The sequence below is a fragment of the Cuculus canorus genome, chromosome 20, assembly GCF_017976375.1.
Source record: "Cuculus canorus isolate bCucCan1 chromosome 20, bCucCan1.pri, whole genome shotgun sequence".
Taxonomy (NCBI): domain Eukaryota; kingdom Metazoa; phylum Chordata; class Aves; order Cuculiformes; family Cuculidae; genus Cuculus; species Cuculus canorus.
Window position 1 is genome coordinate 12133970 of NC_071420.1, and position 24179 is coordinate 12158148.

Here is a 24179-nt window from a genome sequence, read left to right on the forward strand (position 1 = left end):
GCAGGACAGAAGGGCAAAGTAGTTCCTTTTTAATTATGATAACTGTGGTTACTACCCTGAGAATAGACTTCAACTCAGCACAGCATCCTTGTGCCTGCAGAATCCAGCCCACAGAGCCCGGGTGCTCTACACTATGGGTTTCAGCTAAGAGACCAGCAACAGCCTTCACGCTCCCTCTTCAGTTCTGCTGTTGGGCTTAATCTCTTTCCCTTTTATTCAGCCAGAAAATCTTCCTGCAATGAGGACAGACTCTCCTGATCCAGGAGAAATAAAGAGCATCCATGAGCAAGGAAGGTTGTAAAACACACTGTCCTTGTCTGACAGAATCTGCAGGGTCAGGTGAAAATCAAAATACGGAAGGGGCATTCAAGGAAAACAAAGGCAGAGTGAAAAAAATGGAGTCTCTGCATCCCTTCACCACAGAAGAGTTTAGGGGGTGAGGCAAACCAGGGCAGAAAACCAGACTATAAAGAATCATAAAATGTCCCAAGCTGAAAAGAATCCACAAGCATCACGTCCAACTCCTGTCCCTGCACAGGACAACCCCAACATTCACAGCATGGGGCTGAGGGCCTTGGCCAAACACTTCTGGAGTATTGTCCGCCTTGGCGCAGTGACTGCTTCCCTGGGAGCTGTTCCAGGGCTCCATCACCCTCTGGGGGGAAAAAGCTTTTTCTCATGTCCAACCCAACCCTCCCCTGGCGCAGCTTCTGCCATTCCCCTGGCCCCTCTCCTTGGTCACCAGAGAGAAGTGCTGCTCCTCCTCCTTCCCGTGAGAGAAAGCTGCAGAGTGCAATGCGGTCTCCCCTCAGTCTGGTCTCCTCCAGGCTGAGCAGACCCAGGGACTTCATCCACTCCTCACACTCTTCCCCTCTAAACCCTTCCCCAACTCCCTGCCCTCCTCCAGACGATCTTGATCAGCTTTAGATCCTTTTTATCCTGAGAACAGAGCTGAGGATCTCTCTCAAAATGTCTGAAACAAACAAAATGTCTCAAACAAAACGAACAACAACAAGGCACCAGGACTAGTAAATATTCAGCCAAGAGATTCAAAGCCCCCATTCACAAAGAATCAAATCTCTAACTTCATCATAACCGAATCAAGACGTGCAGCTTGTCACTTCCCCAACACTACCTTAACACGGAATAAATGGAAGGCGGCAGGGACACCTCCCACTGGATCAGGGGCTCCAGGCCCCATCCAACCTGACCTGGAACCCCTCCAGGGCTGGGGCAGCCACCACTGCTCTGGGCAACCTGGGCCAGGGCCTCCCCACCCTCACAGCAGAACATTTCTCCCTAAGACCTCACCCAACCCAGCACATTCCAGGATTCTCCCTGGACAACGAGGGACGCCGGAAAGAAACAAAAGCACCTGCTGAGGGGAGGGATGTTAAACCAGGGGAGGAAGCAGAACGGACACTCGCGCCTGCAGGCCCCGGGCCACACCGGGACCAGCCCCGGGGAGCGGCGCAGGCCCCGCTGGCTCCACAGGGTCCCGGTGCGGGCCGAGCCCCGGCCCCGCGCCCCCCGCCCCGTTCTCCCGCGGCCCGGCCCAGCCCTGCCCGGCCCCTGCTCACCTGCGACCCCGGCGGGAAGCGGCGCCCGCGGCGCCCCGGAACTGCCGGGCGCGACCACGGCGGCCGGGGGGGGCGAGCCGGAACGGACCAGGCTGGGGCGGGGGGCGGAGCCAGGGCTGGAGGGGCGGGGCTACGGGGCGGGATCATGGCCAGGATGGGGCAGGGCCACGGCTGGAGCACGGGGGGCGGGGCCAAGGACCGGGCCTGGAGCCGGGGCCACGGCTGGGGGCGGGGCCGCGGCTGGGCCGGGGCGGGAGTGGATCCCTCTATGGTCACCATCGCGTTTGTTTCCAGCAGCCGGCGGCGAAGTGCCGGGTCCCCGGCCTGTAATGGGCAGGGCAGGAGCCCCGTGCCGGGTCAGATGAGCGGGATCCCAGCCCCCCTGCTGTTTCGCCCCTCGCAGTCCCCAGCCCCCCTCGCAGCCCCCCCCTCGTGCAGCCGCCACCCCCCCGGTGCAAACCCCCCCCCTGTGCATCCCCCACCCCCATGCAGCCTCCCCCGTGCAGCCCTAAGCCCCCCAGGCAGCCTCCCGTCTGCAGTTCCCCCGTGCAGCCTCCCACCCCCCGTGCAGCCCCCCTCGTGCAGCCCCTACCCCCACATGCAGCCCCCCCCATGCAGCCCCCACACCCCATGCACACCCCGTCCGAGCAGCCCCCCTCATCCTCCATGCAGCCCTCAGCCCCACCCCGTGCGGGCCCCCCTCATTCGGGCCCCAGCCCTGTTCCACAGCGCTCCAGACCGCCTCAGGAGACCCCGAACAGTAATTAACCGAATAATTAAGCAGCAGAACCTTCAGGTGGCTGACCTCCCGCAGAGCCGAGCCCTCGGGGCAGGGGCTTGGTGCGGTACAGAGGGGGCCGGGGGGAGGCAGGGGCTCCCTGGAATGGTGAGGAGGAGCCTTGGAATGCCGGAGAGGGTCCTTGGAGTGCCGAGGAGGGTCCCTGGAATGGCGCAGGGCAATCTGCCGCTGCAGCCGCAGCACCTCTTTCTGGGATTCCCGAAGCAGGCGGTCAAAGTTGGTGATATTGAGGCCATGTGGGTCATCCTGTGGGAAACAAACGGGATGGCACATTGGGATGAGGATCAGGATGGGAGGGGGAGGGGGGAATTTAACAGGCCAACTCCAAAAGCTTGGATGGTTACTGGGGACCAGGCACCCCGCAATCCCTGCTTTCCCTGTGCCTCAAGAGCAGTCACTTTGCTTTTCTTATGTGATCGCGTTATTCCTCCAGCGAGTGGATTGGGAGCAGCCCTGAGGAGAAGGACTTGAGGTGCTGGGGGAGGAGAAGCACAACATCAGCCGGCAACATGCGCTCACAGCCCAGAAACCAACTTTGTCCTGGGCTGCATCCAAAGCAGTGGGGACCAGCAGGGAGGGGATTCTGCCCCTCTGCTCTGTCCTGGTCAGACCCCACCTGGAGCCCTGCATGCAGTTTTGGAGTCTTCAGTACAGGAAGGACATGGAGCTGTTGGAGCGATTTCAGAGGAGGCCATGAAGATGATCTGAGGGCTGGAGAACCTCATGTGCGAGGACAGGCTGAGAGAGTTGGGGTTGTTCAGCCTGGAGAAGAGAAGGGTGCGGGGAGACCTCAGGGCAGCTTCCAGTGCTGAAAGAGGCTCCAGGAAAGCTGGGGAGGGGCTCTTGATCAGGGAGAGCAGGGATAGGATGACGGGGGAACGGTTTTGACCTTCGAGAGGGGAGACTGAGATGAGATTTTAGGGAGAAATGTTTTGCTGTGAGGGTGGGGAGGCCCTGGCCCAGGTTGCCCAGAGCAGTGGTGGCTGCCCCAGCCCTGGAGGGGTTCCAGGCCAGCTTGGATGGGGCTTGGAGCCCCTGATCCAGTGGGAGGTGTCCCTGCCGCCTTCCAGTTATTCCGTGTTAAGGTAGTGTTGGGGAAGTGACAAGCTGCACGTCTTGATTCAGTTATGATGAAGTTAGAGATTTGATTCTTGGTGAATGGGGGCTTTGAACTCTTGGCTAAATATTTACTAGTCCTAGTGCCTTGTTGTTCGTTTTGTTTGAGACATTTTGTTTGTTTCAGACATTTTGAGAGAGATCCTCAGCTCCCTGGAGGGGGTTCAAGGCCAGGTTGGATGGGGCTTGGAGCAACTGGATCCAGTGGGAGGTGTCCCTGGGGTTGGAACTGGACGGGCTTTGAGGTTCCTTCCCACCCAAAGCATCCATGATCTGTGCTCAGCTCACAGAGCCCCTGCAATGCTCGCAGCCCTAGCCCTGCCAGCAGAGAGCATGTCAGGATAACACAATCTGCTGCCCCAGCCACAGCAGAGCCTGGGCTGGTTCTCTTTGGGCTTGGTGCTGGCATTCCCTGCTGCCCTGATGCTGGTGAGGGCTTGGAATGCTGGAAAGTATGAAGAACACGTGGGACTCGTTCAGTTGTTGCTCAAGATGATGTTTAGTTTCAAACATTCTTGTTTTCTAACCCCTTCAAAGACAGAGTGTGTGAATGGGCCCATCGTTACCATAAGGAGTCACATCCCGTCCAGACCCAAACGCAGCAGCTTCTGCAGAAAACCAGTGCAATTTTACGCTCACAAACTCAATGAGAATACATCACCAGCTTGTTTAGTTCTCCAAAGCTTTTCAGATTTCAGGAAGCTAAAAAACATGTACCTTCATGTCCACATGTACCTACAAAAGCTGGTTAGGAAAACAGGTCTTTACAAATATGCTGCTGGAGGAGATGTTGCTCGTTCCCCTGGAAAGTGCCTACGCTAGTGAATTCAGTGCACGATTGGTATCCAGGACAGATTTAATCTGTTTCCCTGTTCACTTCTTATTCGCCCTAGAAATAGTGTGTGCTTTATAAATACTGTTTGTATAGAAAAACACAGTTATTCTCAAGCTGCGAGGGGGAAACTGAGGCAGCATTTATGGGGACTGAATACAGATTCAAGAAGTGAGTAGCTAGGTGTCCCCTGTGCCAGTCCCAGGACAGTGGTTCTTAAAATAAAATTCGCTATGGCTCTGTATAAAATCATAGAATCATGGACTCATTGAGGTTGAGAAAGCCCTCTGAGCTCATCCAGTTCAACCATCAGCCCAGCCCCACCGTGTCTGCTAAACCATGTCCCCCAGTGCCATGGCCACACACTTTTGATGCCCCCCCAGAGATGAAGACTCCACCACTGCCCTGGGCAGCCTCTGCCAGGGCTTCACTACTCAGTAGAGTAGAGAATTTTTTCCCAATACCCAAACTAACCTCCCCTGGCACAACTTGAGTCCATTTCTTCTTGTCCTATCGCCTGTCGCTTGGGAGAAGAGACCAGCACCCACCTCACCACAACCTCCTTTCAGGCAGTTGCAGACAGTGATGAGGTCTCCCCTCAGCCTCCTCTACAGACTAAACAGCCCCAGATCCTCCAGACCCTTCCCCAGCTCCGTTCCCTTCTCTGGATGCACTCCAGCCCCTCAATGTCCTTGGAGTGAGAGGCCCAAAACTGAACTCAGGATTTGAGGTGCAGCCTCACCAGCATGGGGTTCTTGTGGCCCAAATGCAAAACCTGGCACTTGGCCTTGTTTAAACCCATCCCATTGGCCTTGGCCCATGGATCCAGCCTGTCCCGGTCCCTGTGCAGAGCCCTCCTGCCCTCCAGCAAATCGTCACTCCCACCTAACTTGGTGTCACCTGCAAACTTCCTGAGGGAGCACTTGATCCCCTCTTCCAGATCATGGATAAAGATATTAAACCGACCCCAAAACGGAACACTGGGGTCACCACTTGTGACTGGCTACCACGAGGATTTAACCCTCTCTGTGCTTGTCCATCCAGCCATTTTTTTTTCCTAGCAAAGAGTAAGCCCTTCGAAGCCGTGAGCCACCAGCTTCTCTAGGAGAATGCTGTGGGAGACAGTGTCAAAGGCTTTACTGAATTGAGGAATCTCCCTTCCCCCACCAAAACAAGGCAGCTATTCCCAGCTGACAGCCTTTGAAGCCTCAGGGAGTGAAGGAGAAGAAAAAAGCTCAGTCCTCCACTCACAGTTTCCATTATACATGCCCCTTGCAGCTGCCTTGCTGTTCTCTGCAAGCCCCTGCTTCCAAGAATCCCTGCTGCAAGAAACTGCAGCCTGGTTTGGGCCGGAGCTGGGGTTTGGTTGGAAGCCCATCACCAGAGCGGGATCTCAGGAGATCATTTTATCCTACCTGAAGAGCCCTGTCTTCACAAAACCAGAACGATGCTTTTGCAGCCCAGGGTGTCTGTTCCACCACTGGGAAGGAACCGAGTGGATCTGTTTCATAGCTGCTGCTACTGACAAATCGGTGCTGATTTAAACACCCTGGATTAAAATGGATTTGGTTACAAACTCTGAGTGTGCACGTAGCATCTCTGCACACAACCCCCTTCACTGGCATCGTGCATTCAGCATGCTGCAGGCAAATTAGGGGAATTTGGAATTTTAACTAGCTGGGAATTAAAATTTAATGAGTGGCTTGCTTAGAAGAGTAATGGTAAAACCAAGCCCAGACAGAATGATTTCCACTCTTGCTCTCTTCTCTGCACATTCCCTATTTGCTTATCGATACTCCCAGTTCCCAGTGCCTCGGCAGTGACACAGATGCTCTCACCTTTTCAGCCAGGGAGGTCACCCCATCATAGAATGGTTTGAGTTGGAAGGGACCTTAAAGATCATCCAGTTGCACCCCTTGCCATGGGCAGGGACACCTCCCACTGGATCAGGTTGCTCAAACCCCATCCAACCTGGCCTTGAACACCTCCAGGGATGTGGGACTTTGACCCATGCCTTAAGGAAGCAGCGCCTGAATTTGTCAGCCCTGGGAATTGCACTCCTGTGTATTTCCTTGGCTAGCAGTGAATCTTGCTCACCCACTTTTGTCATATTCCTCATCAGCTCCTCACTTTCCTCTCCCTGGCAGAGCCAGGTTGCCTAGCATGCTCTGCTAGGAACATCAGGCTGCTCTGGAAAGGGTCTGCTCCCACTGCTGGGGGTGCTCTGGTGAGAACTGGACAGAAAGGGAATCTCTTCTGTCCAGTAGAACTGTAGAACTGTTCACTGTAGAACACAGTCAGACCTGGATTACTTTCTCCTGTGGTTTAATGCCAGTAGGGTTCAGTGGGGCAGCTTGGTACAAGCAGTGAACACCCGATCATTTTTCATAGAATCATAGAATCATTGAGGTTGAAAAAGACATCCAAGATCATCCATCCAACCATCAAGCCCACTGTTGCCTGCTAAACCACATCCTGAACTGCCACAGCCACACACTTCTTGAACCCCTCCAGGGATGGAGACTCCCCCACTGCCCTGGGCAGCCTCTGCCAGGGCTTCACCACTCTTCTGGTAAATAAATTTTTCCTAATATCCAATCTAAACCTCCCTTGGTGCCACTTGAGGCCATTTCTTCTCATCTTATCACTTGTTACTTGAGATCCATGTTAGAGAAAGACTGAGCATCTTCTTTAAAACCAGAGTTAAAACAAACATGACAGAGACAAAACCAAAGCTGCCTTCAGCAAAGAAGTATTTCCCACCTAAATATCTTCTAAGTAAAGTAGGTGGCCATGTAAATATTGATTCAGGTCAACTGGATACAGCAATGTCGGGTCACAGTTGACAACATTGGCATTAGAAAGACAGCAGGAATCCAGTGGGAGCCTCAGTGTTACTGAGTATCTCATGAGAGTTTATTAACGGACTTAAACTGCAAATATCCAGCTCATGAAAAAAAACATATCTGATGCATCCTGAACAGGTTGCTTTAGTTACAATGAGTAGGAATCATTTCACCCGGACTCAGATGTTGGCAGAGGGTACTTTCAGAGCATTGCAGAGCAGTGCTTTGAGGGAGTAATGAACCCACCAGTTTCAGTCATCACTCTTGGGATAAGCTGAATTATCCCTTTTGTCCCATCATTTATATCAGCAAGTTCCGTGCTGGTGCTGAGGGGGTGATCCATCACCGCGTCACCAGCCGGGCCAGGGACGGGATTGTCCCGCTGTGCTCCCACTGGGGCGGCCCCACCTTGAGCACTGGGGGCAGTTTTGGGTGACACCGCATAAAAAGGATCTGGAGAGCGTCCAGAGGAGGACACAGAGTTGGGGAGTGATTTGTAGGGGAAGAGTGTGAGGAGCAGCTGAGGTCCCTGGGTCTGCTCAGCCTGCAGGAGACCAGACTGAGGGAGACTGCATTGTACTCTACAGCTTCCTCACAAAGGGGAAGAAGGAGGAGCAGGCGCTGAGCTCTTCTCTCTGGTGACCAAGGACAGGACCAGAGGGAATGGCAGGAGGCTGTGCCAAGGGCGGGTTAGGTTGGACATGAGGAAAAGGTTCTTCCCCAGAGGGTGATGGAGCCCTGGAACAGCTCCCAGGGAAGCAGTCACGGCACCAAGGCTGACAATACTCCAGAAGTGTTTGGCCAAGGCCCTCAGCCCCACGGTGTGAATGTTGGGGTGTCCTGTGCAGGGACAGTAGTTGGGCTCGAGGATCCTTGTGGATTCCTTTCAGCTTGGGACATTCTATGATTCTCTATAGTTTGGGATTTCTGCCCTTGTTACCCACACCCCCCAAACTCCTCTGTGACGAAGGGATACAGAGAGTCTTTTTTTTTTCACTCTGCCTTTGGCTCGATGATCCTGGTGTTTCCCTTCAAACTCAGGACATCCTATGATTCTATGATCCACATTGAGGATGGTTTCATGAGCCCATCCCTGCCTGATGATGGGTACTCTTAGTCAGAGTCATACAAGGATGAACTCAGTTACCACCAGTCCTGTGGTGGCTGTGAGTACTCTGAAAGCTGCAGCTCAACACATGGGTTTTTCACTGGTTCTTGGGAGTGTGCTCAGCTGGTTTACTTTTCAAAGAAAGCCTTTCAAAGGAAGTCCTGTTTCTACATTCTGCTTGAAGCTCAGCACTGTGAAAAGCCATCCTGTATCTGCGACATCTCGGGGTTTTCCAAGTGGAGAGTCTTAGTCTTTGCTAAAAAAGGCAGCTCAGACCCGCAAACTCATGGAGGAATAACCAGGGTATCCCCCAACACAGTGTTCTGGATGACTCCAGACACTGTCTCTGCCACATACTCACTCAATGTCCCCCACCTAACTCATTCACCAAATGCTCTCTGTTTTCATCCGGCAGCTGGGACTAATTGGTTCAGCCTGGTTCCTATCACTCTTGTTGTCCTACTTGTCCCCAGCCACCAAGTGATGTCCAGGAATTGTCTCACCTTTCCTGCAAAGAGTTTCGCCTGCAGTTCCCGGCACTCCTGCTGCAAAGCTTCAATCTGCTTGTCTTTCGCCAGGAGAGCGCTGGCTTGCTCTGTCAGCTCCTTGGCACGCTGGCGGGCAAATGCTTTTTTGCACAGCTCCAGGCTGGAACCCTTCAGAGGCACCGGAGCGGTTACCTACACCAGGGAGAAAGCCACATGTGTTGGTACTTGTTAACCACCACCCCATCACCCCAACAGCCATCAGGCAGGAAGCACCACCAAGAAATGCAGCCGAGCCTCAGAACACAGACAGAAGAGCAGGACAGACCCATGGAAAGGTGGGAGGAAAGAGGAAGGACTGGATGGTGAAGTGAGTCAGAAAAGAGGTGGGAAGAAGGAGGTTCTGGGCAGAAGAGGGCAATGGGTACAGTCAGCATGGGGGGCTGCGGGTAGGGGAATGGTACCGGGGGGGGGGGGGGGGGGGGGAAGGAGAGGAAAGCAGAACAAAGGTGGACAGACAGGAGAAGGCATTGGAGAAGAGGAAGGGAGGATGGCTGGAAAGACAACTTTGGGAGCAAGGATGGAGGTGGCCAAACCAGGAAGAGAAATAGAGCTTCTGTGGGTTTCTAGGCAGTAGGAAAGAGGGCTTCTGCGTGGATAGGTGGAAGATACAGGCGAAGGGAGAGGCAAGAGAGCGCCCAGCAAGGGCCAGCACAGCCCAGGGAGGACTGTAAGGCATTCAGAAGGAGATGTCCCATGCTCCCTGTGTGGGAACGAAGGGCAAGGGTGGGGAGGGCAGTATGCTCAGGGAGAACAGGGCACACAGGGACCAGCAGAGGCCAAGGGCAGGAGCTGAGGCCGCTTGGCCACAGCCTCCCTGGGTTTCTAGCTCTCAGCACCCACCCCCATCCCTGGGGCCAGCTCTCCCACTGGGTACCAGCCCCGTGGAGCTGGACAAGGGTGCAGTTCACACCCCTCTGCTCATCCCAGACCTCTGCGCAGTGAGGACACATCCACTCCCTGGGTTTATCCACCCCTGCCTCTCCCTGTCCAGGTATTTTCATCTGCACAAAGCCTGACACTCCCCCTGCCGGATCAGGAATACGGCATCCTCTGTGCTAACTTCCTCCCCAGGTCTTCCTGAGCATTGACAGGCTGAGAGAGTTGGGGTTGTTCAGCCTGGAGAAGAAAAGGCTGCAGGGAGACCTTAGAGCAGCTTCCAGTATGGAAAGGAGCTCCAGGAAAGCTGGGGAGGGGCTCTGGATCAGGGAGTGCAGGGATAGGGTGCGGGGGAATGTTTTTGAACTGCAAGAGGGGAGATTGAGATGAGATCTTAGGGAGAAATGTTTTGCTGTGAGGGTGGGGAGGCCCTGGCCCAGGTTGCCCAGAGCAGTGGTGGCTGCCCCATCCCTGGAGGTGTTCCAGGCCAGGTTGGATGGGGCTTGGAGCCCCTGATCCAGTGGGAGGTGTCCCTGATCATGGGGTTGGGACTGGGTGGGCTTTGAGATCCTTTCCAACTGAAACCATTCTGTGATTCTATGATCCTGCCCACGTGCAGGAGCTGTGTGCTGGCCCCTGGCTCTGCAGGACCTGTGCACCAGGCACTGAAGGCAACCACTGCCAGATGAACCCCAGCTCCTCAGGGTCCCTTCTCTGGGCATGTACCCTGCTCCTGCCTCCAGACCAAATTCTATGAGCCTCAGCCATCCAAGCGCTTCCTGCTATTGGGAGACCAGGGCTGGCACAGGAGCCCAGCAAGTCTGATCTCCCAGAGCTTGCACAGGTCTTGAACTGTCACCAATGCAAGGTTTCATTTGGGAAAAAAAATAAAACAGTATTTGTAGAGAGGCTGGAGGGTGTGCAGAGCTGCTGGATGTGTATCAAATGATTTTGAAGTATCTGACAAGTCCACCTGGCAGCAACTGTTGCCCTGCAAGTATCAATCCCTGTGACAGCTGGGCAGCGCCTCATCTTGGGACAGAGAGGGCAGGAAAAAACCCTACGTTCTCATCAGCAAAGCTTTCACTTCCTCCTTTCTGTCCTAAAGGGCTTGAATTCCCCTGCACAATCCCTGTTTTCCTTCCAACAGAAGAAAGGTTTTGCCTTCCTCCACTGCAATCCACCTCTAGGAAACTCACACAAGTGCTTGGGTCCAAGAGCCCATGTCCTACAGCATCTCCCACCATCCATGCACCGTGTCAGATACTCCAGGGTTTGCAATGAGCTGCTGTTGGTTTGGAGAAAGCCAAACCCATGTGGCTTGCACAGCACTGCAAGTGAGGTGTGGATGGGGCAGAGCAGAGCCTCTCACCCCTTCCTGTTTTGCTGTACCGCATTCTTTTCTTATTCAAATCCTTCCTGTTTTTGGTGAAGTCAGATGAATTATTTTTATGACTTGTGCAGGAAAAGATGAGCTAATTACCTTAAATTAACACCTTACGTTAGGGCAGCACGTCTACAGCAAGAAAGCAAGCAGGAGGAAAGTGCTCAAAGCCAGCTCCCCAGGCAGGAGCAGAAGGAGGTGGCAATGGCTGGGGGTTGCAATTCTTGCATTGCTGATGATGATCAAAGCATGTTTGCTGTATGTTTAAGGAAATGGGAAAGAAAAGGCCTTTCGAGCTCAATAGAAGCAGCAAGCAAGAAGTCCCAGTGATGAGCCGCTCTCTCAGCTCAGCTGCGGTGCAGCAACGAGCCTTGCATTCATTTTCTCCCCTGCACTCACAACTTTGAGGTTTGCCTCCTGGAGTTTCCGGGCTCTCTCCTCCAAGCGCTTGGCAATCACCGCCAGCTCCGCGTTCTTCCTCTTCAGGTGCTTCACTTTCTCCTCCGTCTGAGGGAAGCAGCTCCTGCGCTGGATAACAGAAGGAGAAATTCAAGATGAAGCCCCTGCTCAGCTGGAAGCTGCATGCAGAGGTGTTGGGGGAAGCCCAGGTCCCTGGCCCCGACTGACCTGCCCAGTGCCCATAGGGCTTTCCCAGCCAGGGTTTGGCCAATTCTCCTCTAACTGTCCAAACCATGAGATACTGACCTCCACTCTTAGCATCTCTCCAGTCACAAATCTGTGGTTTTACTGATATTTTTGTTACTGTGATCTCTTGGTCCCATTCCAGTGCTGAAAGGGGCTCCAGGAAAGCTGGGGAGGGGCTCTGGATCAAGGAGTGCAGGGAGAGGATGAGGGGGAACAGTTTTGAGCTGCAAGAGGGCAGATTGAGATGAGATTTTAGGGAGAAATGTTTTGCTGTGAGGGTGGGGAGGCCCTGGCCCAGGTTGCCCAGAGCAGTGGTGGCTGCCCCATCCCTGGAGGTGTTGAAGGCCAGGTTGGATGGGGCTTGGAGCCCCTGATCCAGTGGGAGGTGTCCCTGCCTATGGCAGGGGGTGGGACTGGATGGGCTTTGAGGTCCCATCCAACTGAAACCATTCCACGATTCTACTTCCTGGGGGGTTACAGGACTCAGCACTTGGTTGTGGATTTGTGCTGTGAGCTTCGTTTTTGTCGTTTTTCTCATGTCACTGAAGCATGAGTTGTGGAGAAAGCAACGAAGGACTTGACTGATTCTGTTCACTATTTTCTTCCTACTGTTTCTGTTCACTATTAATCCTCTTTTATTTGTTATCTCTCCGTTTCAATAAGCTGTTCCTTGCCACTGCCTCATTCTCTCAAAGTCCTACCCAGATGTGTTGTGCTGTCTTTTTACATCAGCAGAAATGTCAGGGCAGCTGAGCCCTCCAATGATTTTCCTCCCTACCCCTGTGAGATCCCACCATGGGCACTCACTGCCTCCTCTGCTTTTCTTCAGCTGGAAGACAAAGGGTGCTTTTTAAGATTTGATGAGAGTTTATGTGATAGCGCTTTGCTAAAATCCAGATGAGTGACAAGGGGTAACCCCACAGCATGCAGGTCGTACTGGACTGATGCTTTTAGCATAAGAAAATTATCATAAAATCATGGAATGGTTTGCGTTGGAAGAGACCTCAAAGCCCATCCAGTCCCACCCCCTGCCATGGGCAGGGACACCTCCCACTGGATCAGGGGCTCCAAGCCCCATCCAACCTGGCCTTCAACACCTCCAGGGATGGGGCAGCCACCACTGCTCTGGGCAACCTGGGCCAGGGCCTCCCCACCCTCACAGCAAAATATTTCTTCCTAAGATCTCATCTCAATCTCCACTCTTTCAGCTTAAAACCATTCCCCCTCTAACGCATCTAGCACATGCATTTTTAATTTGGTGATATAAATCTGAAATGCTTAATGATCCAATCTCTGGGGTTCTGGGGTGGCTCCATCCCATGCTGCGGCGCTGCACAAGGGGCAGATGCTCTCTAGGGAGGATGCAGAAGGGGAACACTCCCTCTTCATATTTCCCAGGGGTCCCATGGGGCTGGGGAGCCCGGGACGGGGCAGTGGGGCAGGATCCAGCCCCGGCTGGAGCAGCCTGGCATAGCTCTGGGTGCTGGGGTGTGGCTGGGGAGGACGCGGGTGCTGAGGTCCCGTGGGAGCAGGGGGCAGTGCTGCACTATCACCCAAAGCTGTGACTGAGGGAATCAATGTTTCTGCTTTTCCAATTAAAGAGGAAATGAGAGCGACTTCCCCTCCCCTGCTGTCAGCTCCTCTGCTGCCTTGTTCTCTGCCATGGGTGGCAGCGTTAAAGTCTCTCGTGGTTTCCAGCAGGCAAGGAGCACCAGACACAGGTGGCGGAGAGGACAATGGAGGGTCCCAGCTCTGCTTGGCATTGCCAGCAAGACACCCGCCTTGAGCTAACGGCGGGTGTAGCGTGAGGGCACCCAGGGGACTCAAAGCACCCAGGTCCCCTTTCTCCCCTGGCCCTGCCCAGCTGATCCCGTGGGCTGGCATCTCTTGGAGCTGGCAGCAGACAGCAGATCGCCCGAGATGGGATTCCCTCCCCATGGAGCATCCCATGCCAGCAGCCAGCCCTGCACCCAGTCTGGATTGGGGTCGCATCCTGTGCTCACCAGCAAGCTGTTCTCCTCGGCCAGGCTGGAGTAGCGGTGCTGCAAGTCCTCCAGCGCACTCAGGAGCTTCGTGTTCTGGTTCACAAGGAAGCTGTAGTCAGCTCCACTCTGCAAAATAGCACAGGAGAGGCAAGGCAGTGCTTTGCCCACATGGGGCGAGCGGCAGAGGGACCACGGCTGCATGACCCCCTGACCTGGCCATGCAGGGGAGCCGCAGGATTGGGGTGCAGGCATTGAAGGGACAGGGTGGCATGTGGAGGCTGATTCCAGGAGGAGGCTATGGGTGACAGCTACCATCTCCATAGTTTAAGGATGCTTTCAGCTTGCCCAAACCCTCACCTTGCCCCCAGACCTTCACCTTGTCCCCAGACCCTCATCTTGTCCCTAGACACCTGCAATTTGCCACAGTACCATCTAAACCATCCTAAGAGCTTGGCAGGCAGAGCACATGCTGTGACACCCCAGACACGCGTGCTGCTCCCCACATGCTGCCTTTGGCACCACGTGGCTTTTGGAGAAGACGAGAGCAACTCGCCCACCTCCCCCTGTGCCAGCTCACATGGTTTGGCCCAGGCACTGGCCTCTGCCCTCTGCGTGTCAGCCTCGGCTCCGGAAGAAGGTGACATGCAGGACTTCTTTGCAAAACACCACCTTCATTTTCTCACATCAAAAGCAACAGCAGCTCTGCCGGGAGCTGTATATAGAGCTTTGCGGTTACTGCTTCCGGCTCAGAGCAGCGAGCCCGCCAGGCGGCCTCCCAGGAAGGACTGTGGTGTGTTAGCAAAGCACGGAGCCGAGCTATTGCTTCACAGCTGCCACATGGCAGCAAAAAGCCAGGCACCTCGCGAACAGCTGGCCAGATGTTTTCCCAGCACCAGGCAGGACCCACTCCCTGTAACCTGGTCCTGCTGCCCAACTCCAAACTTTGCAGCGCACGCTCAGCTTCTGCAGTTTGCAAGCCAAGGCTACGACTGGAATGGCCCTGGGCTACCAAACAAACACTGCCCAAGCTTCATGGGTAGCGAGATGTCAGGCAGGGAGCTCGCAGCATGTGGATGCTGTAAAGCTCCAGGAGGGCTGACACCAGCTAAAACCCACTGCCCTTTAGACCAATAATGTATTCTGGCTTCTCAATCACACCCATTGGAGTAAAAGAGCAGGAGACCAGTGCCACAACATTCACCCCATCGGCCTGTATCAGAAACAACGTGGCCAGCTGGAGCAGGGAATGGATTGTATCCCGGGACTCGGTGCTGGTGAGGCTGCACCTTGAATCCTGGGTTTAGTTTTGGGCCCCTCACTCCAAGAAGGACATCAGGGGGCTGGAGTACATCTCAAGAAGGGAGCAGAGCTGGTGAAGGGTCTGGAGAACAAGGGTTATTTATGAGAGGCGCCTGAGGGGCCTGGGGTTGTTTAGCCTAGAGAAAAGGAGGCTGAAGAGGGACCTCATCACTGTCTACAACTGCCTGAAAGGGGGTTGTAGTGAGGTGAGTGCTGGTGTCTTCTCCCAAGTGACAGTCAACAGGACAAGAGAAAATGGCCTCAAGTTGCACCAGGGCAGGTTCAGATTGGACATTAGGAAAAATTTCTTCACCAAAAGGGTTCTCAGACACTGGCAGAGGCTGCCCAGGGAGGTGGTGGAGTGTCATCCCTGGAAGGATTCAAAAGACACTTAGACAAAGTGCTCAGGGATCTGGTTTAGTAGTGGACAGGTACGGTTGGACTTGATGATCTCAAAGATCTCTTCCAACCAAGCAATTCTATGAATGCCCCGAGATGGCCGCCGTGCTTGTGCCACAGCTCCTCCAGCTTCCCACACTCTATAGAAATGTCTTGGCAGAGTAGGGAGGGAAGACACAACTGAAGGAGACTGAAAATAAAGAACCCAATCCTCGAAAGAGAACAGCCAACCCTCTCTGCTGGCTACACACAGTGTCCCCAGGTCCCACCAGCGCTCTAAGCCACCAAGAGGGGATGTTGGGTGACACGAGTTGCCAGGCCTTTGGCAGAGTAGTTTGCAGGCATCCACCTCAGGATCTGAGAAGGCTGGAGTGAAAATCCCCATGGAAAGAGATCACTCCTCTTCCCACTTGTGGGAAAGCAAAAATATATTTATTTTCCTCTATTCTTTTTTTTTCTCTCCTAGGCACAAAGGCACAGTCACTGCTGCAGCCCCAGGCACCTGGGTGCCCTCTCCCACTCCCCAGTAACTCAGGACTGCTCCCAAGGGTGGTTAGGGCACATCCAGGGACCGAGGAGCTCCCCAAACTCAGCTTTCCTGGAAGCCAAGAACCCTGCAGTGCTCCAGTCCCAGAGACCCAGTACGAGATCCTGTGCCACTGGTCCCATCCCTGCTGATTTACAGGGACAGCGAGGTGCCCCCAAGAACATTTCCCTATCACCAGCTCCAGGAACAGCAAAGCCTTCCCTTGGGCAGAGGATGCTGTGGGTGCTGATGAGGGAACAGAGCAGGGGAGGTGACGGGGGGAATCCTACCAGCATCTCCCGTGCCGTGCACAGCAGCGCCTTGGGCTGGTTTACTGCTGCCATCCCCAAAGCCAAGCAGGCAGCCCCTGGGATGAAGTCAAAAGGCATTATTTCCATCTTCTCACTGCTGACAAGAGGCCTCGAGCTTCCTGTCTGTGCTCCCTTATGCTGAGGCAGGCCAAGAAGACCCATCCACCCAGAGTAGGAGCTCGAGAGCTTTGGTAGAGGACTTGATGTGCCTCTCCTTGTCAGGCAGCTAGGACTTCTGATGGCATCAGCGTTGGATTCCTGCAGCGGACAATTAGCACTTCCAGCATGGCAGGGGGTATCCTCTGGACTTTCTGTAGTCGAACCCCCTTTTCTGCAGCTACGAAATAAAACATTCTTCAGGGCAGGATGCAAAGCCTCACAACCACTTGCCCTCATCCCACCGTGCTGTCTCTGGTTCAGCTCAGGGCTCGTGCCACAACTCCAATATCGATGACATGGCAAAGGCTGGGATGTCCTAGACCAGGCAGAGACCCTTGCCAGTTCCCCAGGTGCTGCAGGATCCCTGGGCGAGGTTGCTGCAGGGCAGGAGAGCACAGCTGTGTGCTCCAGGCTGGGGCCAGGCGTGCAGCCAAGCCTCCTCCCTGCCAGCACGTCCCTCTGTGGCTGCATCTCCTTGGGGCTTTGCCTGGAGAGGCACAAAGGACATCTGCCACGAGATCCTCACCGTGCCAGGATGTCTGTGCTGTGCGAGGATCTCACGGCTCAGGAAAGCTCTGCCAAACCTTCCCCTCAGCGCTGAGCTGGTGCCAGCTGCATAGGCTGAACCCTCCTACAAGACCACAGAGAGCCTGGAACTGAAGGACTGTCTAGACGTCATCCCATGCTCATTAAAAATTAATTTCCTATAATGAAATAGCTTTTAATTTATTAACCACTCCGCTGTTCCTCAAGGCTCCCATGCGTCCATGGTGAAGCCTTGTGGCTCCATGGACGGTGCTTTTCAAAAGGAGCTGAGGAAATCACTGGGGAAAGAGGCTCAGAGGCTCCACCCAGAGCGACTGTCTTGATAAAGACACACAGAAATGCCAGCAGGAGCCGAAGTCCCAAAGCATCCCCTGGTCAGCGAGGTTTGCCGAGAGCTGGAGGCAGCAGGAGCCAAGGCAGAGCTGACATTGTGGAGCGACAAGGAGCATCTCCAGGCAGTCACATCACCCACATCAGAAGCATCCTTGGCCACTAAAATTTAATCCAAGTGAAACATTCTTTGGCCGTGGGGGAAATGTTCTTAAACCAGAGCAAGGCAGAAGAGCAGCAGGGATGCTGAGGGGATGCAAAGCAGGCAGGCGGCTTTGAAGCCTCCCACTACAGGGAAATTGTCATCATCTGTCGCCTCTTTTGGCAGGTAAAGCCGAAAATACAGTTTCTCCAGGACGCATGACAGATGAGCAAACAAAGACAAGCCTCAGCGTGGCAGCTGCAAGACAGCTGCTGTTTTTTTCACCTGAAAACTTCAAAAAGCATCACAGAGCTGCAGCAGCTTCTGCAGGGAGAGAGGTGCCCAGCCAGGCTGCTAAATGGGTCACACAGCCAGAATTCCCCCAGAGCACATAGCATCCAGCACAGCCTTTAACGTCCTGCGTAAAACTTGCAGGAAACCATTTGGGGGGCAGTAAATCAGGCGGCAGGGAGGACGGCAGGCACTGCCTGCAGCGGCTGCTCTGCAATGCGGCTCAGGCTGCCGGTGCCTTGCGGCACAGCCTGGCATGGACCAGCCGAGAGGGCTTCCCCCACGCCAGCCCAGGGAAACCTGCCAGAGACGAAGCCCAGACTTGTTTTAACGTCCCTGCAAAGAGACAGACAGGAGGAACTTCCCAAGTGGCCCCATGAGCAGGAGGGCTCAGGTGGCCCTTTGGAAACTGGTGCTCTCATGACTGATTTTAAAACACACACAGTTTCAAGCTGTCCCTGCAGTGACTTCCCCATCTACAGCTGATATGGGTTCAGCTGCTGTGTTTGCTTTGCAAAAGCTAACTCTGAAAACCAACCCTCCCTTTGCAGACCTATTTCCATCGTGAAACAACACCAGCTCTCCTTCTACCTTGGATATATCAAGCCCACCGCTTTTCCTTCATGTGAAATCATTGTCACCAAGCCTCCACCATGTCAAAGCCCTTTAGCTGTTCGTTCCAGCTGACTTTGGTAATTAACTTCCTTAACTTCTCAGTCCTTGCCACTTGGAAATGAAACCTGTCATTGCCAATCCATTTTTTCCTCTTCCATCGAGTTTCACAGGAATCGGCCCCATCACGGAACAAAGTCCTTTCCCATAGGCTGCTATTCTGCAGTGCCCTCACTGTGTGTCAAAAGCAGGACAGAAATAGCATCACCTCCTGTTCAGTCAGTAAGCGAGAGCAAAACCCATCCGTGCTGCTGCTGGCACAGCGAGGATGCCTCACGTTGAGGCAAGCATCATCCCAGCTCAGGTAGAAAGGGTGGTTTTGTTAAAGGCATGGGAGAAATCAAAGCTATGCCTGGGATGCAGTTGGGGTTCTTCTGCCACTCCTCTGACAGGCAGTCTGTGTCCCACAGCACTTGTTCCGCTTCCTTCATTTTGCGCCAGGTTCCTGCTTTCAGACACAAACATCTCTGGTTTTCCGTTGGCTTCATGGCACTCCCCCACCAGCTCCTCGCCCTGCGCGTTGTCAGCTCCTGTTTCCATGAGTCAGCGTGCCCGGCCCTCTCCCAGCCTACGAGTTGCCCTTATTTATGCGATTTCCTCATTTATCTGATTGCCATCACCTCATGTAACGAGTTCACGGAAGGAAAGATCCTTCCGAGGTTATTAACTTCAAAGGCACTGCCTCCAGCACGGGGAGCGCTGGAGCCACCGATTGCAGAGTATTAAGAGAATGCTCAAGGGGACGTTCACTCCGTATCTGCTCTTTCTTGCTCTTCCCCAGGTATCCTCTCCTGCACACCCTCTGACCACTGCCAGCTCTTCACGTGCTCCTCACTGTGTGTCTAAAATGAGATACACAGCTAAAATGCCCCATCCCTGGAGGTGTTCAAGGCCAGGCTGAACGAGGCTTTGAACATCTTGATCCAGTGGGAGGTGTCCCTGCCCATGGCAGGAGGTTGGAACTGGATGGGCTTTAAGGTCCCTTCCAACCCAAACCATTCCACAATTCTATGAAAACTGGAGTCTCACCAATTTGTGTCCTCTATATCTTTAAAGCTTCTTACAAAAGCACCATCTCTGGTGTCAGGGAAACAAACCCAGCTACTCCAGGAGGACAAAAATCATCTCAGCATAAATAAGCTCTCAGGGCAGAGGCAGAGCATCAGCACTCCAAAATCCAAGACTGCAGCCAGCTCTAGCAGGCAACGTGACACTGTTCCTCACCTTTTAACAGCAAATCCAAAATACAAGAAGCTTTGCAAACAGACAAGAGAAAAATGACAAGAAAATACTGCACGGCTGCTGGAAAGGCAGCTCTGAGCTGCTCCCAACCTACTGCACACACATCTCTTCATCTTTCACAATCAGGCGCAAACCAGGGCATGGAGCTGAGAGGGATGGAAAATTTGGAGAAACCCTTTCCTTTTCCTTAAGACCAGCCTGTCCCTGTGCCACAGAGCCCAGCACAGAGGTCCACAGGCAGAAGTCCTCCTGGGGTGGGCCAAGCAGGGACTCTCAGAGGTGAAAGCTCCTGCTCAGGTGGAGATGCTTATGTGGCTCTTCATTGTGGTAGAGGGACCTGTAACCCACACTCCTTCCAGCTGGCTGTTACCTGCCTAAAGCAGAAGAGGGACAAGTCGTGTGTGGCCCTGGACAGGCTTTCCGCAGCTGTGACCCAATCTCTCCTCACGTTAAACACAAATCATTTTGCAAACCCAAGGTGTGTGCAGAAACCACAGCTGACGGTGGCTGGGATGTGATCCACCTTGATTCCCAGAGAGTGCAAAAGCGATCAAGCTCCTCAAATACAACACGATCACCTTCCGGCCCTCGGGTCACTCTGTGGCCCCTGGGCACCCCTGTGTTACTTAGAATCATGGAATGGTTTGGATTGGAAGAGACTATGAAGGCCACCCAGTCCTTGCAATGAGCAGGAACACCTTCAACGAGATAAGGGTGCTCAAAGCCCCTGGATAACCTGGTTTTGAACTCCTCCAGGGATGGGGCAGATACCACTTCTCTGGGCAACCTGGGACAGTGTTACATCACCCTCAGAGTGAAAAAATCCTTACTAATAACTAGTCTAAGCTTCTCCTCTTCTAGTTTCTCCCTTGTCCTGTTGCTACAGTTCCTGCTAAAAAGTTTTTCTCCACCTTTCTTAGCAGCCCCCTTTCAGTACTGGAAGCTGCTCTAAGATCTCCTCGGAGTCTTCTCTTCTCCAGGCAGAACAATCCCAACTCTTTCAGCCTCTCTTCACTGAGGAAGTGCTCCAGGCCTTGGTCCAGCCCCCAAGAACACTTGTAGGATCTTTTCCCACAGACACACCTCATGAGAAAGCTGTTTGCATTTCACAGGATGAGAAACACACGCACAGCCTGTTCTCCCACCTCCCATTCTAGCACTGGTGCACAAGCTTCTCCCTTCTCTCTTACCAGCTTTTGGAAAGATCTGGCCCAGCTACAGTGAAGCAGGGCTGTGCTCCATCCCCACCCCAGGCAGGGGTCATGAACAGCATCTCTAAACCGCTCTTTGCAGAGCTTGGAGCTGTGTGAAAACCAGATTGTGTAGCCCCAGTAGTTTGGGTGTATAATCAGTATGAAATGCAGGTGTGTGATCATGAGCTGAGCCTGTCAAGCTGCCTTTTCCCCCCAGCGCAGGTGTCTCCGGTGCTGCTGAGCAAGTCATGGAATCTGCTGAGAAGAAGGCTCAAGCACCAGTGTTTCCACCAGAACAAAAGCCAAACGTAGAAGAAGTGGGAAGTAAATGTGTTAACATCTTCAGAGCAAACACGGAAAGACTTTGCAACCCCTGCTTCTTGGGCATTCAATCATCTGAGCCACCACGTGGGCATTGCCTTCTTATAGAAATGTTGGGGGCTTTTCATTGTTTAGTCCGGAGCAAAGGTCACCCTGCAGCTCCAGCCCTGCAGGCTCAGACCCAGACAGGCCCAGGCTCTTTGTGAAGCATCTGGACTCGTTTTGGATGCCACATGCCAGATAATTCTATTCTGTAAGCATGCAAAAAAAAAAAAAAACCAAACTGGAAAAAAATGATAGAATGCGGCTCTACCCAGGTTGGTATTTTGGTGGCTAGGGAGGGGAGGATTGTTCTCTGATATCTCATCTTTCTTGTAACACAAACTCTAACAAAAAACACTCCCTAGGAAGGTGTGAGGCTGGTGCTGATGGATGCACTTAGGGACAAAATGCCGGTCCACAGCACGTGGCCCCAGGCTGCACCAGGGCTTCACCCCGGAGAAACATGGAGCTGCAGGTCAAGAAATCCCCTCCCCAGACAGAAGCACTGCTGCTCTCTAAGGAGATCATTGCTTGGAAAGGTAATGCTAGGTCTCCTTCCCACCTTAGAGCCACAGATACAGTATCTGTGGCCTCACAAGTTTGCTTTTCTTGAGTGGAGAGCCTGGATCACCTCCCATGTTCTGGCTGGCGGAACATGAGTCAGGAGTGGTCCAGGTGGCCAAGAAGGGCAACAGCATCCTGGCTTGGATCAGCCATGGGGTGGGCAGCAGGATCAGGGAAGGGATCATCCTCCTGTACTTGGTGCTGGTGAGGCCTCACCTTGAATCCTGGGGTCAGTTTTGGGCCCCTCACTCCAAGAAGGACATCGAGGGGCTGGAGAACATCCAGAGAAGAAAATGAAGCTGGGGAAGGGGCTGGAGCCCAGGGGCTCTGGAAACACTAGAAGCGGCTGCCCAGGGCAGTGGGGGAGTCTCCATCTCTGGAGGGGTTCAAAACATGTGTGGCTGTGGCACTTGGGGACATGGTTTAGCAGGCACGGTGGGGCTGGGCTGAAGGTTGGACTGGGTGAACTCGGAGAGCTTTGTCAGCCTTAATGATTCCATGATTCTGTGTTTAGCAGTGAAGAGGCATATGTGTTCTTCCACTTTGGAAGATACATCAGGGAGCTGGAGTGGCCGATTTTGCATGCACAGGTCAGTTTTTGCCCAGATATCTGCTCTACAGTTCCCCTCACCTATTCCTGTTTTCCAAATTACTTGCAGTTTCCCAGGGGCCAAGAGCACCTTTTCTGTCTGCTTGGGTCACAGTGACTGAAAATCTGTGTCAGTTGCCCAGGCTCTGGCATGCCAGGAACAGCGTTCCTTGACCCTCTCAGTAAAGGAGGAATTAGTTTGGGGCAAATATAGGGTTTTGTCCTGAACTGAGAAGACCCAAATCTTCAATAGCTTTAAGTAGCTAAGAGAGGGAGTGAAAATATCAGTGCATTGCACCACTCACAAAAGCCAGAGGTGCTCTTTGTTGTCAGTAAGTGCAAGGTCCTGCACCTGGGTTGGGACAATTCTAAGCACAACTACAGGCTGGGTGGAGAATGGATTGGGAGCAGCCCTGAGGAGAAGGACTTGAGGTGCTGGGAGGTGAGAAGCTCAACATGAGCTGACAACGTGTGCTCACAGCCCAGAAACCAACCGTGTCCTGGGCTGCATCCAGAGCAGTGGGACCAGCAGGTGAAGGAGAGGATTCTGCCTCTCTGCTCTGCTCTGGTGAGACCCCACCTGGAGCCCTGTGTCCAGTTCTGGAGTCCTCAGCACAGGAAGGACATGCAGCTGTTCGAACAAGTCCAGAGGAGGCCACGGAGATGATCCAAGGGCTGGAGCACCTCCTGTAGGCGGACAGGCTGAGAGATTTGTTGAGCCTGGAGAAGAGAAGGCTGTGGGGGACCTCAGGGCAGCTTCTAGTACTGAAAGGGGCTCCAGGAAAGCTGGGGAGGGGCTCTGGATCAGGGAGAGCAGAGATAGGATGACAGGGGAACGGTTTTGAGCTGAAAGAGGGGAGATTGAGATGAGATCTTACGGAGAAATACTTTGCTGTGAGGGTGGGGAGGCCCTGGTCCAGGCTGCCCAGAGCAGTGGTGGCTGCCCCATCCCTGGAGGTGTTCAAGGCCAGGTTGGATGGGGCTTGGAGCCCCTGGTCCAGTGGGAGGTGTCCCTGCCCATGGCAGGGGCGTTGGAAATGGATGGGCTTTGAGGTCCCTTCCAACCCAACCCATTCTGTGATTCTACGATCCCTGCATGCAGAGTTGCACTGGCCCCTCTTGGCAGGCCCTCTCTGAGGTTGGACATACATTGAGTGCCTGCGGAAAGCAGCTCTCAATCATTTGCTCCAACCTGAGCATTGACAAGAAAAGAAATACTAATTTACTCAGATTTTGAGCAAAGTGAAGTATGACCTTTATCTAATTGAGATTGCAGGAAATGGCATCTATCACAGCAAGATCTGCCTTTCTGGCTCAGGGACACCTTCTTGCCCTTTCTAGTCAAGGGTATGGCTCTATACACCTTCATACACTAAATAGTTTTCCATCCTTGCCAATGGAGAAGCTCTAGAAATGCCAGAAGTTCTTGCAGAAGGCACTGAGCTGGTTGTTAAATGCTGCTTGGCCTGGACACTTGAAGCAGAGGATCCTTACCAGCATGTTAGAATTCTACCTGCAACTCTACCCCACTGGGAGGAAGAGATTTGTTTGTGGATATCTAAATTCCTCTTGACTGGGGAGCTTCTTGGTTTAAGCATTTTCAATTGGGTTTGATGGATTTATTGGATATTCTCAGCTCTATCTGACTTCAATTGAAGGTGAGGCTTGGCTTTTAGGATTTTCAGATCCAAAGCAACCTCTTGAGATTAAGAGGTAAAGAATCACAGAGTCATGGAATCATTAAAGTTGGAAAGGATCTCCCAGCTCATCCAGTCAAACCATCAGCCCAATGCCACCGTGGCTGCTAAACCTTGTCCTGAAGTGCCACAGCCAC

General features: G+C 53.5%; 1 protein-coding gene across 1 annotated transcript in view; it reads right to left on the minus strand.

Moving 5' to 3' along the window:
* TSPOAP1 (TSPO associated protein 1) overlaps positions 1–21882 on the minus strand; it is a 67660-nt gene extending 45778 nt beyond the window's left edge. Inside the window, 5 exon segments of the mRNA XM_054085267.1 lie at positions 2371–2625; positions 8785–8961; positions 11489–11617; positions 13738–13845; positions 16234–21882. Of these exon segments, the coding sequence (XP_053941242.1) occupies positions 2371–2625; positions 8785–8961; positions 11489–11617; positions 13738–13845; positions 16234–16884 (1320 nt within the window). The 5' untranslated portion in view covers positions 16885–21882.
* Between the last annotated feature and the right edge of the window lie 2297 nt (positions 21883–24179).